Source organism: Dendropsophus ebraccatus, chromosome 8, assembly GCF_027789765.1.
Source record: "Dendropsophus ebraccatus isolate aDenEbr1 chromosome 8, aDenEbr1.pat, whole genome shotgun sequence".
In the NCBI taxonomy this organism is placed as follows: Eukaryota; Metazoa; Chordata; class Amphibia; order Anura; family Hylidae; genus Dendropsophus; species Dendropsophus ebraccatus.
The window spans coordinates 16,714,354-16,733,397 of NC_091461.1; the positions used below are offsets into that span (position 1 = coordinate 16,714,354).

The window sequence follows — 19,044 nt, forward strand, 5'->3', positions numbered from 1 at the left end:
CTGATGCAGGATCTGCAGACATACGGCGATGTCCGGTGAACGGGCAGCACTGGGGTACTGGGCACGGTGTGGAGTGTAGAGGTTTATTGTACATAGAGCAGTTCCTGAGATGTTGAATCCCTGAAGTCTTTGGAAAACTGGAGTTTGGTTTCCACTATGGAAAGTCATCTGGCCCAATCGGAGGTCCACAAAGGCTGAGATTTGCTGAGGGGCCCTCACTCAGATAATTCCTCAACTCGGTCAAGTACGAGGAGTTAGGAAGAAAGTCCTTCAGGTCACGATAAAGACTGTATAAAGGGTATAATAGTCCTCTGGTACAGAGTCCTGGTCCGCTATAGCAGCTAGACCAAAGGCGGTCACTTCTCTTTTACTAGAAGGTTCTAGGGAAATCCAGAAAGTTAAAGGCACTTACATTGTCCACCAGGGGTAAAACACACATGTGAATGTGAAACTCCACTCTAAGGGCCCTATTCCACCGGACGATTATCGTTTGCATAATCGTTACCGATTAACGATCTAAACGACCGCTATTGCGAAAGACCTGAAAACGTTCACTCATTTCCATGGAACGATAATCGTTACTTATGATCGTAATTGCGATCGCTTTTACTTCGCTATTGCGTTTGTATCTATTGCGAATGACCGAACGATGTCTTATTCAATGCAAACGTTTTGCGAACGAGCAACGATAAAAATAGGTCCAGGTCTTATAAAGTGATCAACGATTTCTCGTTCGGTCGTTAACTGCATTTCAACCGAACGATTATCGTTTAGATTCGAACGATTTAATGATAATCTGAACAATAATCGTCCGGTGGAATAGGGCCCTAATGTATTGCCCACACCTGATAACAGTAGAAAAGGGCAAATTTAACAATATATTAATCATACCGTATAACATCACTGGATCCAGCATCAAACTGCACATAATATATTGTACTAGGACACTACGGGGGGCATTTATTAAGTCCGGCGTTTTTTACGCCGGATTTAAAAGTGCCCCCGCATCCCGTGCGTGCCAGTGCGCACCGCCGAAAACCTACGCCAGCTGAGGACTGGAGTAGGTTTTCGGTGTACATTTGGGCGGAACGGATGGTAAATCGCGCGGACTCTTGAGTCCGCGCCCTCCGTTCCGCCCACTTTCCACCGCCTTTCCGCCCCCTGGCGTACTTGGCGGAAAGTGACGATTTGCGAATATTTTATTCGCAAATCGGCCATTTGCGAATAAAAAAATATGCAAATCGACACTTTCCGCCGAAAATCATCCGTTCGCCGGATGATACATGTGGCCCTACATGTATATATTCATTCTTAAAAAAAAAAAAAAAAGAAAAAAAAAAAGCCATGTACCCGATCAAGTTGTCTTAAAGGGGTATTCTCATCTCAACGAATAGTTACACTTGTAGGACTCGTCAAGTTATATATTTTTTTAAAATACGTTCATTCAGCGGACTTGTCCCCTTCTCCTGATATGCTGCTCTTTTCCTCCCATTGCTGACAGCTTGTTGTCTAGGCTACAGACCACCACTCTGCTCTAAAAGCAATGTTCTGGCTGGTGTGTGTATGTATATGTGTGATATATAATTTGTTATACATTCTCTCTTTCTATACACCTTCATGATTGTATTTGCAAAAATATCCTACAAGTTTAAGATTATATTAATTGAGGTGGGAATACAGCTTATCCGGCTTCAGTTTAGTTAGAGCGTCTTATAAAGATTAAGGAGCACAGGTATCATTGTGGTTGTGCTACTATTTTATCTAATTTGGAGTTTTTTCACGCAACGTAAAATTTCCCACTAGTTTTATAAAGACTTTATTGCTATTTTTGAGGTGTTTGCACTGGTTGCACCTTTTTTTACAATTTTTTTTTTTTTTTTTTTTTTTTATGCTCGGAGAAGGTGTTGTTTCATATTAACTACTTTATTAGGCAGATTTATCAGGTGCAATTTTTTTTTTTGTTTGCAAAAAATAGCTCAGCAGCACCCCACTACTAGCCTGGCGTAGGTTTTTTTGCCAAGCTGTTTTAGCCCAAAAAAAAGTGCTCACAAAAATTGCTTCAGATTCATGTGGGCCCGTGCAACATATGGATAATTTTTGGGAGAATTTGTAAATTTTTGCACGGCACAAAAGAGAGTGCAAAAAAAATTTTTTTTGCAGATGTTGATGGCCCCTAAAACAACATAAACAGGAAAGGTAATGGGTGCGGATCTACGCCAAAGGAGAAGACGCCCAGTCTGCTTCTAAGGAAAGTGTGGTCAGGCCGTTGCTAGATACTCTAACAGAGAAAAGCACCTGCAATAATGTTAAGTCATTACAGATTACACAGTATGGAGTCATTTTGTCCTGTTTGCATACAGATATCAGGCATATATACTGTATATCTTCTCTAAGGTGTCTATATCTAAATTTCTCTCCCCGTATACTGTGGGAAGAAACGGAGAACATACAAACTCATTGTAGATTTTGCCCATGGTTAGTAAAGCTGACAAATAGACCTGAGGGGAAGGCGAACCCCTTAGGCTGGGTTCACACTGCGTTTTTAGAATCCGTTTAACGGATCCGTTTTTTTTGATGGACAAAAAAACATAGCTGACACTACTTTTGTGTCCGTTAATAAAATGCATCCATTTTTGATCCGTTTTTTTTTTATAATGGAAGTCAATGGAAAAACGGATGCACACAGTTGCATCCGTTTTTTCCATCAGTTTTTTGCAAAAAAAAAAAAAAAACGGATGATAAAAACGGATTGCAAAAACGCAGTGTGAACCCAGCCTTAGGCGGAATTCCCACAGAAAAGCTGCTAATTTATCCAGCTTGTTAAAATGAATGGACTATGCTCAAGTTTGACTCCTGGCGCCCCAGCTGATGAGGAGGAGGGGGGGGGGGCTGTGGTATATACAGTGTTGATCTGCACTCATATTCTCATCCTATGAGATGTATATGTATATTCTGAGCAGAGACTGGTTACAAGTGGTGTGCCACAAGGGTCTGTTCTGGGTCCTATTCTTTTTAATATGTTTGTAAGTGACATAGGAGAAGGGTTGATAGGTAAAGTTTGTCTGTTTGCTGACGACACAAAAGTGTGCAATAGGGTTGATATTCCTGGAGGTGTCAGTAATATGGAAAATGATTTAGCTTTGCTAGATAAGTGGTCCAAACAGTGGAAATTGAAGTTCAACGTTTCCAAATGTAAAATAATGCACTTGGGGAGGAGGAATCCTCTATCCGAGTATCACATCGGCAGTACTGTGTTGGAAAAGACTTCAGAAGAGAAGGATTTAGGGGTAATGATTTCTGAAAGCCTTAAAATGAGTCACCAGTGCAACCAGGCAGTGGGGAAAGCAAATCGTATGCTGGGCTGCATAGCTAGAGGTATAACCAGTAGGAAGAGGGAGATTGTGATCCCGCTGTATAGAGCTCTGGTGAGGCCACATCTGGAATACTGTGTCCAGTTCTGGAGACCTCACCTAAAAAAGGACATTGATAAAATAGAACGAGTCCAAAGACGAGCTACAAAAATGGTGGAGGGTGTGAGGCATAAACCATATCAGGAAAGACTTAAGGATTTGAATCTGTATAGTCTGGAGGAAAGACGGGAAAGGGGGGACATGATTGAAACCTTTAAGTATGTTAAGGGACTAAATAAGGTTCAAGAGGGGAGTGTTTTTAGTAAAAAACTGAGCTCAAGAACAAGAGGACACAGTGAGAGGTTAGTTGGGGGAAAGATCAGAAGCAATGTAAGAAAATATTATTTTACTGAAAGAGTGGTAGATACCTGGAACAAACTTCCAGCAGAGGTGGTTGGTAAATCTACAATAACAGAATTTAAACACGCCTGGGATAGACATATATCTATCCTAAGATAATAAGGAAGAAAATACTAAAAGGGCGGACTAGATGGACCCAGTGGTCTTTTTCTGCCGACAATCTTCTATGTTTCTATGAAAGGTACCTGCTGCAGTGTTGCCCTGTTCACTAGAAGGAGACAGTGCTGCGCCATGTTTCTGCTACCAGACAGCTAAGTTAAGGATCAGCCGAATGCTAAGACAGCTTGTGTTTATACAGGGAGACATCTTTGATTATCTGGGAAAAGCGAGCCCGGCCTGTCAGGTCAGCGCTCGCTTCCCCCTCTTAACCTATCCGCTCCCGGTGCTATTACACGCACAGACAGCAAGCAGGGAGCAGCGGGAGGGGATTGTCTTACATGTCCCATTACGTGAAATGCTGAACGGCCGGTAATCAGCCAAGTAAGGCAAATAATCGTGTAATAGGAACTTAAGACTACTTCAGTTGGCAGATAAAAGTAAAACGAAAAGGGGTATTTCAATGATGGATACAAAACTAAAAGCATAGCATATTGTTTTGTGTGTTTGTGGGTCTTTTTTTTATGTCAAATTATCATTGTGCTTTTTGTTCAGTACTACAGTCCCAGAATGCTGTTCATCACAGTCCTCCCACCCTGCTTACACCCTTCCCACAGCACTCCAACTAGTTCACCCATAGCTGCTGCAAAACATAACCCTGTATAGCAGACTATCGCACCACACAATTCTGAAAAAAGTTTTCTGTATTCACTGCCTGACCCTCTGCCTGGGGCGTTGTTCAGCAAACGGCAGCATGCTGTAAACCCACCTTAGTGTTCCCGAACTGTCCCAATAAAGGTGTATATGTGTCTGTGTATATGACAGGGAGATAAGGATATAAACCACACGTGTCAAAACCTAAGGCTTTGGCTGCCCAGGCATGATGGGAATTGTAATTTTGCAAAAGCTGGAGGGCCTGAAGGTTTGACATTCCTGATATAAACTGTAGGGTTGAACAGAGACCAGATGCAGCCATGTCTCCTGTGCCACCAGACAATGATGTGTTGTCTCATGTGAGGAGCTGGGAAGCTGGAGACAATACACTTTGTGTAGTTCTTCCATTTTCAACTTCCCGTTGGTGTAAATCAAGCAAAAAGCACACTGAAGCCAGTACTATTAATAACACTGTTAGTAAGTTATATATCTTGTGGTGATAGTGATATATAAAGACAAGTTTCTGATACAGGAATACCCCTTAAAACAATATGCAGATTTAGGAATGAGGGGTCTGTAATACTTCTTCTTTTGTTTGCAGGAAAGAGAGGGGGCGCTGCACTTCTGGCATTAGTCCTGGCCGCAGTGGTCTTCATCTTATTGTTCAGTAACATTCTGCTCATTCTCCGTGTTAGAGGTGAGTCCCCATTGTCTCCAGTGTCCCCATTGTCTATGATGGTTTATCGGGGTTATAAATTACACCGAGAAAGGACAACTATGAGAGGGTGATTACATGTCCACTAACCCCCGGGGGACAGGACCCCTGTTCTTGCGATATTTGAGGGTCCCAGCAGTAGAGCCCCCACCAATTAGATATTATTGTATATATCCTGTGTCATATATAACCTTCCTACACAGGGAAATGTCATACGGTAAATCACCCTGTGATCGTCCCCCCCGACCCCTGTGAAGACGGCTGGATCTGGTACAAGAAAAAATGTTATTATTTCTCTACAAACATTTCTGAATGGGAGAAGAGCCAGGACTTTTGTGCCACCAGGAGCGCCAGTCTAGCTGTTGTAGACTCCCCACAAGAGCTGGTAAGTAGCTGTAATATGGGGGGGGGGGGGGCTGATGACTACACACTAAATGTAGTTAACTTTGCTTAATATATTTGCAAAAATATTTCACTTAGAGTCCTACAAGTGTGGTGTCCCACCACGGGTCTTTCTAGTCTTTACACCACTCGCAAAAGACTGTACTCTAAAGTAGAAGTGGTAATGAAGTTGTACCCAAGTTTCACCATTAGATGTCGCTATTATGTATTTTATGTACCTAAGTATTGTACATCTGGATGTAACTAAAAAGTTATTGTTTTAGGACCTGTGCACCAATGGGAGCTCTTTCTCTTTTTTCTTCCTATCTCGATTCTTCTCTTTCTCTTACACTCTCTTCTCACCCACTCCCAGCACACCTTATAACTGCTGTAGAAGGAAGTCACATGGGGAGAGGAAGTAAGCCAGATTTGTCCCTGTAGTAGCCAAGAAGGGCCCTGGCTCCTGCCAGGTCCCCTGTGGTCACATTAGTTTGGTCTCTGTAGTGAACGGATGCACATGAGACACCTTAGCACTCTATTCCAAAAAACAGCACTTCCACACACTATGCAGAGCTGAACGCGCACTTTGAGAGGACATGTCAGGGATCACCTCAACCCACGCCAAAAACCATTCTGAACGTTCAGGACAGTATCCAGCAGAAGAAAGGAACTGATCCGGATAGAGTTGCTAGAAGCCTATGCACTCTATCTCTCAGCGCAGATGTAATCAGAAAATTCTGACCACTCTGCTCAACTCAGGTAACAAGGTCTGGGACTTGTCACCCTCTAGGACGGGTCACCTGACACTGGGGGGCAGTAAGTGGTGCAAAGGCCAAAGAGTCAAAACACAGGCACAAGTATTCTCTCTACTTTAGTATTCTACTTATTCTTTTTCTAAAGTTCCGGCAGAGCACAGTACTACTTTGGGTTGGGACTCTCTCGACATCCTCCTCTTTACTTCTCTGAACTTCTTCTTCTACCTCTCAACACGCAACTCAGTCGGCACGACTGTATCTGTCCCTAACTTACCAGCACAGTTCGAGTTACTAAAGATATTATCAAGTCAAGATCCTAATATATATCAATGTATTAAGCCTTCCTACAGTAAAGAAGAGTTTTTATTTTAACTGGACTCAGTGGTTAGTCACTAAGCACCTACACAGTAGATACCACACCCTTGGGTCATCTCCCCTTTCTGTGGGTGGCGGTACCAATAGTCCGGGTGGGTCACAACTTCACTCCGGACCACCACGATTAGCACCCAAGGGACCCCCTCACATGCCAGCAGGTCACCGACCACAGGGGAAGGGGTATAGCCAGCTCCTTTAAAATAAAAGCAGGTGTGCCAGCATACCTGTGTGCCCAATCGGCACTGGCGTTATGACAGACTAAGATCTGGCTGAGCTATATTCCGACCAACCACCACAGAGGTGGCGCCACACTTCACCATTTGGCAAGTGACTGGATGAGCCTCACAGAAGTGCACCACACAAGCATAACTATATTAGCTGAGATGAGAATGCCCCTTTAAGCTGTATACCCGGGGAGAGTTGAGTAAAAGAAATAACATACACATACCTCCCTGGCTCACTCACCCCCTGCCAGGGTATAGATGTACTGAGGGTTAAGGGTAAATGCAGCCCTGAAACTAAACTCTCCAGCTGTCCTTTCCTATAATAACATCAGGGACAGGGAAGAGGACAGAATAACAAAGTCAGACTAGCCAGGTCACACTGGGAGAGGAGCAAGTCCAGGAGAAGCGTGTCAACACTAAGGGTACTATTAGACGGGCCGATAGGGGCCCGATAACAACTGTAAACAAGCGCCGAACTGCTCGTTTACTAGGCCTATTACACGGCCCAATAATCGTTTAACAAGGGCTGCAAGAACATCGTTACCAATGTCCTTGCAGCCCTTGCTTAAACTGTATACTTTACCTATCCACGCTCCAGGGCTGCTCCTGCGGTCCCGTGCGCTCTCCCCGGACCGCAGGAGCAGCCCTGGTCCTGTGGTCATCGGCTGATTGTTGTATTTATTACATAGAGCGATAATCGACCAAATCAGGCCGATTTAGGTGATTAGCGTTCCATGTATTAGTACCAGTAGTCACAAGGCAAAAGGAAATCCAAGATACTTTACGCGTAGCCATGTGTAGTCGCCTGCTGCTGATTTTAGGTAAGGACCCAAAGACACGGAGCGATGATGTGCTGATTTGGCAAATCTTCGCTCCGTGTAAAAGGGCCCTTACTGTCTGCTACTAAATACTAAATATGAACAATTGCATCAAATGTTTGTGTACAGAAAGGTTGGGTGCTGTGGCTATGGAAGGTGTATGGCCACCTCCAGGGTCTTGTCATCTTCTTTGGTTTGTACCCCCAGTCTTTCATGATTCGATATAAAGGCTCTCCTGATCACTGGATTGGACTCAAGCGGGAGAATAATACACTACCCTGGGTGTGGACTAATGGCTCCATCTTTACTGAAACGTAAGTATGACGGAGACATGACCGTGTAAGATGAGGTTTCCTTGTGCTCTGTCCTGTAATAGTGATACTCATGTAAAAGGATCCCTGCCTTGTTAACCGATCCCGCTGTGTCATAGATACACATGAGAAGGTTTCAGGAAGGAATCAGCTCTGTAGAATTCTTTTTCAAATTTTTTTTTTTTATAGTTGTAGATAAATTTGTGAGTTAGTTTTTTTTTTAAAGGGGTTCTTTGGGCATTTATATTTTTCATATATTGCTGCTCTTGCATAGAAAATATTAAAGGGGTAGTGCGGCGGTAAATAATTATTCACAGAATAACACACATTACAAAGTTATACAACTTTGTAATGTATGTTATGTCTGTGAATGGCCCCCTTCCCCGTGTCCCACCACCCCCACCCATGTACCCGGAAGTGTGGTCCGCTATACATACCTGTCACGCGCCGACTCGTCTCCGATCTTCAGTCAGTGATGTCATCTTCGGACGGCCGGGCCGAATCCCTCCGACTGTCCTGAGTGCCGGCCGCCCTCTGCCGCGTCATCAGCTGCTCAGCCGCGATTGGCTTAGCCAAACTGTGCTCAGCCAATCGCGGCTGAGCATCTGCTTTGCTTTGTAACTAACATCTGCCAGCGTTCAGCAAGGGACCTGAAGATGTGACCGCAAGACACGGGGAGCGTGGTCAGGGGGGAATAGTATGTTATTTGCTAAGCAGGAGCAGCATTATATAAATGCCCAGAGTACTCATTTAAAGTGTCACTGTCGTGAAATTTTTTTGCAGAAATCAATAGTCCAGGCGATTTTAAGAAACTTTGTAATTGGGTTTATTAGCCAAAAAATGCATTTTTATCACGGAAAAGCAGTTTGAAGCTCTCCCCCCTGTCTTCATTGTTCTCCTATGGAGAGAGCTAAAGAAAAGACCAAAACAAGACAACAAAGAGTTAATCTACAAATCACTCACCTGTTATCTCCTGGGACAGTAACCACTGACCTGTCTGAGCTGAATTACAGCTGTCACCCAGCTCTGTGCCTGTAATCCTCTGTTATCTGCTTTCTGCTGCCCGCTAAGGGCCCTATTCCACCGGACGATTATCACTTGCATAATCGTTAACGATTAACGATCTCAAACGACCGCTATTGCGAAAGACCTGAAAACGTTCACTCATTTCCATGGAACGATAATAGTTACTTATGATCGTAATTGCGATCGTTTTGTCTTCGCTATTTCTTCGCTATTGCGTTTGTGTCTATTGCGAACGACCGAACGATGTCTTATTGAATGCGAACGAGCAACGATAAAAATAGGTCCAGGTCTTATAAAGTGATCAACGATTTCTCGTTCGGTCGTTAATCGTTAACTGCATTTCAACCGGACGATTATCGTTATAGATTCAAACGATTTAACGATAATCTGAACGATAATCGTCCGGTGGAATAGGGCTCTAACTCCCTCCTCCCTCCCTCCTGGGACCTGGGAAAAGGCTTTTTACATGCAGATAATGGCAGATTTGGCTAATAAACCCAATTACAAAGTTTCTTAAAATCGCCTGGACTATTGATTTCTGCAAAAAAATTAAAAATACGACAGTGACTCTTTAACATTTATTGATAAAGAGACATATCTTGGTTGTAATCTTTCCTGATCATAGACAACTCTTTCGGGTTCACTGACAGATTTTTTTTTTTTTCCATTTTAATTTTTGAAGCCAAAGCCAGGAACAGACTATAAACAGAGAACAGGTCATAAGGAAAGACTGAGATTTCTCCTCTTTTCAGATCCATTCCTGGCTTTGTTTACACTAGTTGCAACCAAAAACCTGTACGTGTGAATGCACCATTATGGGAGATCGCCTGATACACTGTAACGGGATCTGCAGCCGTGCGATCAGGATTCGCTTTCAGCCTATGGAGTAATAGCTGCAGTGATGTGTAATTCTAATCACAATGGCAGCTTTGTGGCTTTCACAACTACTTCATCGTCCGGAGCGCCACATAGAATGTCTCACAAAGGTGCTGAACATGAACGGCCATCAAATTAATCAGTTGTATAAAATGGACAATAGCTTTGTTAGGCTGAATGGTGTGTGGGGAGCGTGTGAAATGTGAGCAGTCCCATTGGGCTGTGCATTGTGTTACTTCCTCAAAGTGTAGGTGGAAGTGAGACCAGGTCACCGTATCTTCTGTATTAGTCACACGTATTAGTCAGATCTCTTTCCCCATTTGGTTTGTGTATGACATCTATGTCTATACGTGTGGCCTAGTGGCTGAGATCAGCATGTGAAGTTCCGAGTATTTGTGTTTTCTATACATGTGGCCTAGTGGCTGATATCAGCATGTGAAGTTCCGAGTATTTTTCAGCTTCAAAACATTTTTCTTGAAAGTCCTAGTCACAAGACTGGATGTGGTTTGCCGGTTTCCTATAGCTGTAGGGTATTTGGCAGATTGTTCCCTTAACCTTTACAATGGCCTCCAGATATAAAGGCCGGGAAAGCTATGTGTACCTAGTCTGGATGTGACAGAAACTCCAGGATGAGAAATCTAGTTCAATTTGTAAAGCTTCTCCCAACTATGTGGATAAGGCACAGGATCGGCCAAAGTTCAGGTGCAAATGGCTTTTTACAAGGCCGTTTATTGGGGAGTGCAGCATGTATACCCCATATACCAGGAGAAGGAGCAGGGAGAGGAGAGCAGCAGGTATACCATATACCAGGAGAAGGAGCAGGGAGAGGAGTGCAGCAGGTATACCATATACTAGAAGGAGCAGGGAGAGGAGTGCAGCAGGTATACCCATATACCAGGAGAAACAGATCGCTGATCTCAGGGAGACCAGCCAAACGACAACACTGCCGGCTGCTAGTGAAAGCGCTCAATGCAGTGAAGTCCTAGGTGCATTGCACCCTGGGAAACACGAATATGCAAAAGAAGAGCCCGTGGAGCCTCATCAAAGAGTCTCGAAACACAGGACTAGCCAGATATCCCTCCGGGAAGGACCCAACCAGGGAGGGGCTCCTGTAAGGAAACCACTATATTAAGTGGCCCTATAAGTCAATGTAATGACAAGGGAAAAACCAAGGCTAAGTAACCATCCACATACAGCTGTTTCGGGGAGAGGGAGCAGGGAGAGGAGTGCAGCAGGTATACCCCATATACCAGGAAAAGGAGCAGGGAGAGGAGGGCAGCAGGTATACCCCATATACCAGGAGAAGGAGCAGGGAGAGGAGTGCAGCAGGTATACCCCATATACCAGGAGAAGGAGCAGGGAGAGGAGGGCAGCAGGTATACTCCATATACCAGGAGAAGGAGCAGGGAGAGGAGGGCAGCAGGTATACCATATACTAGGAGAAGGAGCAGGGAGAGGAGGGCAGCAGGTATACCCCATATACCAGGAGAAGGAGCAGGGAGAGGAGGGCAGCAGGTATACTCCATATACCAGGAGAAGGAGCAGGGAGAGGAGGGCAGCAGGTATACTCCATATACCAGGAGAAGGAGCAGGGAGAGGAGGGCAGCAGGTATACTCCATATACCAGGAGAAGGAGCAGGGAGAGGAGGGCAGCAGGTATACTCCATATACCAGGAGAAGGAGCAGGGAGAGGAGGGCAGCAGGTATACTCCATATACCAGGAGAAGGAGCAGGGAGAGGAGGGCAGCAGGTATACTCCATATACCAGGAGAAGGAGCAGGGAGAGGAGGGCAGCAGGTATACTCCATATACCAGGAGAAGGAGCAGGGAGAGGAGGGCAGCAGGTATACTCCATATACCAGGAGAAGGAGCAGGGAGAGGAGGGCAGCATGTTCAGTGGGGAAAAAAAGTATTTAGTAAGTCACCAATAGTGCAAGTTCTCCCACTTAAAAAGATGAGAGGCGTCTGTAATTTACATCATAGGTAGACCTCAACTATGAGAGACAAAATGAGAAAACAAATCCAGAAAATCACATTGTCTGATTTTGTAAGAATTTATTTGCAAATTATGGTGGAAAATAAGTATTTGGTCACCTACAAACAATCAAGATTTCTGGCTCTCACAGACCTGTAACGTCTTCTTCTTTAAGAGTCTCCTCTTTCCTCCACTCATTACCTGTAGTAATGGCACCTGTTTAAACTTGTTATCAGTAGAAAGACACCTGTGCACACCCTCAAACAGTCAGACTCCAAACTCCACTATGGTGAAGACCAAAGAGCTGTCAAAGGACACCAGAAACAAAATTGTAGCCCTGCACCAGGCTGGGAAGACTGAATCTGCAATAGGCAACCAGCTTGGAGTGAAGAAATCAACTGTGCGAGCAATAATTAGAAAATGGAAGACATACAAGACCACTGATAATCTCCCTCGATCTGGGGCTCCACGTGGGGTCAAAATGATCACAAGAACCGGGAGTAAAAATCCCAGAACCCCGCGGGGGGACCTAGTGAATGAACTGCAGAGAGCTGGGACCAATGTAACAAAGCCTACCATCAGTAAGACACTACGTCGCCAGGGACTCAGATCCTGCAGTGCCAGACGTGTCCCACTGCTTAAGCCAGTACATGTCCAGGCCCGTCTGAAGTTTGCTAGAGAGCATTTGGATGATCCAGAAGAGTATTGGGAGAATGTCCTATGGTCTGATGAAACCAAAGTGGAACTGTTTGGTAGAAACACAACTTGTCGTGTTTGGAGGAAAAAGAATACTGAGTTGCATCCATCAAACACCATACCTACTGTAAAGCATGGGGGTGGAAACATCATGCTTTGGGGCTGTTTCTCTGCAAAGGGGCCAGGACGACTGATCCGGGTACATGAAAGAATGAATGGGGCCATGTATCGTGAGATTTTGAGTGCAAACCTCCTTCCATCAGCAAGGGCATTGAAGATGAAACGTGGCTGGGTCTTTCAACATGACAATGATCCAAAGCACGAAGGGCAACGAAGCATTGGCTTCTTAAGAAGCATTTCAAAGTCCTGGAGTGGCCTAGCCAGTCTCCAGATCTCAACCCTATAAAAAACCTTTGGAGGGAGTTGAAAGTCCGTGTTGCCAAGCGACAGCCCCAAAACATCACTGCTCTAGAGGAGATCTGCATGGAGGAATGGGCCAACATACCAACAACAGTGTGTGCCAACCTTGTGAAGACTTACAGAAAACGTTTAACCTCTGTCATTGCCAACAAAGGATATATAACAAAGTATTGAGATGAAATTTTGTTACTGACCAAATACTTATTTTCCACCATAATTTGCAAATTCTTACAAAATCAGACATTGTGATTTTCTGGATTTGTTTTCTTATTTTGTCTCCCATAGTTGAGGTCTACATATGGTGTCAATTACAGACGCCTCTCATCCTTTTAAGTGGTGGAACTTGCACTATTGGTGACTGACTAAATACTTCCCCCCCCCCCCCCCCCCCCCCTGTATACCCCATACACCAAGAGAAGGAGCAGGGAGAGGAATTAAGCAGGTATACAATATACCAGGAGCAGGGAGATGAGTGCAGCAGGTATACCCCATATACCAGGAGAAGGAGCAGGGAGAGAAGGGCAGCATGTATATACCAGGAGAAGGAGCAGGGAGAGGAGTGCAGCATGTATACCCCATATACCAGGAGGAGGGAGAGGAGGGCAGCATGTATACCCCATATACCAGGAGAAGGAGCAGGGAGAGGAGTGCAGCATGTATACCCCATATACCAGGAGAAGGAGCAGGGAGAGGAGTGCAGCAGGTATATACCAGGAGAAGGAGCAGGGAGAGGAGTGCAGCAGGTATACCCCATATACCAGGAGAAGGAGCAGGAAGAGTAGTGAAGCAGGTAGCAGGTATATACCAGGAGAAGGAGCAGGGAGAGGAGTTCAGCAGGTATACCCCATATACCAGGAGAAGGAGCAGGGAGAGGAGTTCAGCAGGTATACCCTATATACCAGGAAAGGAGCAGGGAGAGGAGTACAGTACCATATGTTTCACTTTCCTTAGTAATTTCTCCTCTTTATATAATGTCACCATCTTTCCTTTATTTCCAGGTTCCAGATTGCAGGTGTTTCGGACTGTGTGCTGGTGAACAGCGGCCGCATCTCCAGCGCTTCCTGTTACTCGGATAAACACTGGATCTGTAGCAAGCCGGACGCTTTCACCCTGAATCCTCATTTTTAATAGGAGATGCTATGAGACTGAGTACACAAATATATGCAGTTGCCTTTATGCCGGGTATTATGGGTATTATGTGTTATTGCTCCTGGGTGGTCACCTCACAAGGCTGCATTGCACTGATGAGTCCCAAAAAGGACGAAATATTTGTGCGGAGGCTTTTTATGTCTTTCCTCACTGGTAGGGATGTAGAGACGTGTATAAAGCTCAGGCAGAACTTGTGGCTGCACAGAGCGACTTCAGCAGGGAAGAACTGGCTGGACTGTTTAGTTATTATATACACAAAGCTCCTTCAGCAATGTGTACACTATACAGAACAGTCCAATCCCTCTAATATGCGATTGCTGGCACCCTGACGTGGGGGCCGAGCTGCTGGGTACATATCATGTCGGGTTCAGCTATAGAAGAGCGCTGATGGAAATGTAATCCTGGTCACTCAACAAAGTGCCCATGCATCCAGTCTTCCCTGCAGAATTGAGAGTGCAGCTCTGGAGCATAATACTGTACCAAAAATCTGTGCAGAAATGTGTTGCAGCATAGGAGAGTTATGGAAGCCCCATGTACAGTACATGTCCATAATGCATATTGTGGTTGGATTTGACTTTTACTATGGTGCAGGGCAGTGTATGTGCTGAAGTCAAATATGTCAAATCTGACGCGTGAATGTGGCCTTGTAGAAACTGCAACACCATCACTACAAGATATAATGTGTAGATTAATTCTGTATATAAACTGCTGATCAATATATGGGAAAATAATCCTGCCGGACACAAATTCCAGTATTGTGGCTTCTGCATATGAACATCGACATAGTCTCAGATAATACAGATAGTATGTCCATGTTTTGGTCGGTCGGATGGTCTTGAACATTTTTTTTTTATTGTCTGCTTTTTTTATTGTCTATCCCATTTTCTCCCCAACCTGTGATTTTCCAACTGTTTCCAATTCCCATGATGCTATGACAGCTGAATTGCAGTTGGGGAATTGCTATAGGTTGGGGGACACTGATCCTGCAGCTGAGAGAAATCACATATTTTCCAAAGCTATAGGTTTCTGGATAAAAGATTTTTATCTGGATGTACATATAGCCATTGAGCTGTACCGCCTATAGATTTTCTTTAGAGAGATCTACCTTGTCTGTTAGATTACAGCTGTGTGTTCTCATATACTTACAACGCAGACAGTAAAAATTGTTATTGAGTTTGTGTACTTGGTCTTTTAGTGGTCTCCTATTAAAATTATTACAACTGCTATTTTTTTTTTTTTTTTTAACTTTAGTGGACCTGTCGGCAGGGAAATAGAGAGGTAAACGTGGCTAGATACGGCTTCTCATCAGGATTCCAGACATAGTAATTTTCCATTGTCAGGGTCAACAGAAAATTACAGATAGACTCCACAGATGGGGAAAACTGGTGAAAATGCTGTATAGTAGCCGGAAATAGCTTTTTTTTTTTTCTACAATTTTTTCTCCTGTTCACACAGGACAACGTACCTTAAGTTATTTTACATGGCAGCTACCCATCAAATGTTTACATTTTTTAATTAATAAATTGTTCTATATAAAGTTGTATTCGTTTTGAGTGTATTTATTTTTATTGCCTGTCTGACAAGTTGCGCTTTGTACCCACTAGAGAGACAAGCCACAAATACTGATCATACAGATACCCCACTCATCTTCTACACCTGCTGCCCTCTCAGTGCATACTTACACTGGACATATTGTTCACAGGGCGTTATGTACCTACTTTTGCATGTAAGAAAGGTGATGGCTGGATGATGCCAGGCTTATGGTACCGCTAAACCCCACACAGTAAAATGCAAAACCCCCTTCCATGTCCACAAAAGTGACTTTTCTAAGAGCCATACACCCTCTATGGACAGGGGTTATCTTCATTAGACCATCCAGTAAAATTGTTTAGTGTATAGCATAGAACAATAGAAGAGCGTTGGCAGAAAAAGACAACCTGGTCCATCTAGTCTGCCCTTTAAGTATTTCCTGTCTTATTATCTTAGATATATATGTTTATCCCAGGCAGGGTTACAGTTGTAAATTTACCTACCACATGTGCTGGAAGTTTGTTCCAAGTATCGAATACTCTTTCAGTAAAGTCATATTTTCTCACTGTGTTATTTCCCCCCCCCCCCCCCCCCCAACTAACCTCCGATTGTAGCCCCTTGTTCTTGTGTTCAGTTTTCCTCAGCATTTGCTATGTAACCTTTAAAGAGGTCATTCCAAAGGGTGGGGAAGGCTGAGCTGTGAGCATAATCTGTTGTCTTCTCTACTGGTATTTCCTTTTACTGTAATTCTTTACAGATCACTTTACAGCAGCTTCTACCTCATCACAGACTGCAAGTCCCAGCTTAAATTTAGGCCTTGTGGCCAGAATGGTAACTGCAGTCAGTCTTTTACTCCCATTAGGGACGGGACGGTCTGGGAGGATTGGTGCCATAGGGGCGGAGCTATCTAGCAAGCTGATTTCAGCCATAAACTTAGATCGGGATCTAATAAGATGTTTGTGCCTGTGCTCTGCCTTGATAATATTCAATGCAAAGATTAAATAGATAGAGGCACCAAAACAAATTCTTTTTTTGAGACAAAGTCAAATCTACCCATTTCTAAAGTCTTGACAACTAAGTATCTGCCTTCTCTGAAATCTCTTGTCCACTGCTTGTTGTCAGGGGAAATCTGGTAGTGTTGAGCGGATCTGTGAAACTGTTCGGGTTCTGCAATTTCTTTTTCTGAACGCTCAGCATTTGACTCCTGGCGGCTACAGAAGTTGGATGCGGCCCTAGGGCTGCCAGAAAAATGTGGATACAACCGATGGTCTGAGGCTGTATCCATGTTTTCCAGGATTCCCTTGGGGAGCATCCAACTATCACCGAACTATAATAAAGGCACCTTAGCAACCAAACCCGAACATGCAGGAGCAAAAACCAGAGTTAATTGAACACTTAAAAAAACAACAACTGGATCTTGATCAAAAGCTTTTGAATGTTCAGACCCCAACTGGTCAGTACAGTAGAATAAGTCTGTGTTTAGTGTATTCTCTCCTGTCTCTGTATCACATGACCGAGAGAGAATCAGTATAAATCCATGGGACTATCTTGCTCACATAGACACAGAGGGGAACATGTAATAAGAACAGCCTACTCATACACTGGTCTTAAGGCCCCGCCCCCCAATTATCTTGTTGGATTTACAAAGAGGCGCTCACCTATATGGTTTGACCTGCGCCTGTTGTTTGCACTGAAATATACAACTGCTCTGCCATGGTTTCTGCCTGTTTCCAGCACTATGATAAATTAGGCCACGCCTCCTCCCTGCCTTGCTGACCCTGCCCACCTATCAGGTAAGCAGGGCTTACACCTGCCATATGCCACGGAAATGGCAAGAATCTGTGCCTTTTCCATGATGTACACAGGGACGCATCTTTTAATAAATGTGTGCCAGAGCATGGAGAGACAGCTCTGACAGCTGCCTTTAAGTGGCTCTAAATAGCCATCCCTGGGGTCTAGTGGGGGGATCCCCCCCCCACACACACAATATGCGATCAAGGAGGGGAGATCCCCGTACCTTACCTGATCGGGCCTCATCGTCGCAATGACCCTGATCCCGGCTCAGTAATCCATAGATCTGGACTGCAGCAGCCCAGAGCAATACAACACTGATCTAATCAATCAGCGCTGTATTAAGTATACTGCAGTGATCTCTAGGCAAGATCAGTGTAGTTGTATTAGAAGCCTCTCAGGGTGACTTCTAATTAATATATATATATATGTAAAAAATATTAAAAAAAAGTGTTTCATTAATTAAAAAATCCCCTCCACTAATAAACGTTTGTATCATGCCCCCCTGTCCCTTTTTAAAAATAAATAAACACATTTGGTATCGCCGCATGGGTATTCACCCTATTAAATTATCACATTCCTAATCTTGCACGGTTAACTGTGTAAGTGCAAAAATTGCACATTTTTGGTCATATCAAATCCTGGGAAATGTTTATAAAAGTCGCATAGACACAAGCAAGGTACCGATAGAAAGTACAGATCATGGCACAAAAAATTACACCTCACACAGCCCCATAGACCAAAGGATAAAAGCGTTATAAGGATGGTAATAGAGACCCCCCCCCCCCCCCCACCAAATGAAAATTTTATTTTACTGAGCAAATTTTTTTTTCCCTTTAACAAAAATTAAAGGGGAATTCCAGGTAGAGGTTTAAAAAAATGAAACTTCTGCAGAAGCATAAAGCATTACTCACCTGTCTATCCCAGTTTTGAAATTTGTTTGAGGGGGTTTTTATTCTGTTTTGTGTTTGTCATTCCTGGTTGTTTAGTTCCCAGCATGCAATGCTTTCCCACAGCTGATCATCACAGTCCCCTCCCCATCACAATCAATAAAATTAGTGCTGCACCTGCTTCTGGCCGCACAGAGATGGTGAATCACTCAGGGGATTGGGGGATGCAGCACCACCTCCTGTAACATCAGGCCCTGCCCCCTGTCTGCATCATCAGCAAACACACACAACATGAGACAGAGGCATGGAAGATTTGTCTCCTAAGGGGGGAGAGCAGAAGGAGCAGGAGACAATGTGAATAGGCACAGAGGCCACTTTTTTTCACCTCCTGGATTTCTATCAGCTACCAGTGTGGCAGAACCGCACAGATACAGTAATACATTGTATAGACACATCTGTATGACTTTTAATGTACTTTTAATAGAAAACAAGTAGAGATGAGCGAACCTTGAGCATGCTCGAGTCGATCCGAACCCAAACTTTCGGCATTTGATTAGCGGTGGCTGCTGAAGTTGAATAAAGCCCTATGGCT

The 19,044-nt window shown here is 44.1% G+C and overlaps 1 protein-coding gene across 1 annotated transcript in view; it reads left to right on the top strand.

Annotated features, from left to right (window-relative positions):
- The window catches only part of LOC138799975 (C-type lectin domain family 2 member D-like), a 57,699-nt gene extending 41,921 nt beyond the window's left edge, over window positions 1–15,778 (top strand). Inside the window, exons 3-6 of the mRNA XM_069981782.1 lie at window positions 5,122–5,217; window positions 5,439–5,620; window positions 7,996–8,102; window positions 14,091–15,778. Coding sequence (XP_069837883.1) covers window positions 5,122–5,217; window positions 5,439–5,620; window positions 7,996–8,102; window positions 14,091–14,220 — 515 coding nt within the window. The 3' untranslated portion in view covers window positions 14,221–15,778. The remainder of the gene's footprint in view (window positions 1–5,121; window positions 5,218–5,438; window positions 5,621–7,995; window positions 8,103–14,090) is intronic.
- Window positions 15,779–19,044: the final 3,266 nt, after the last annotated feature.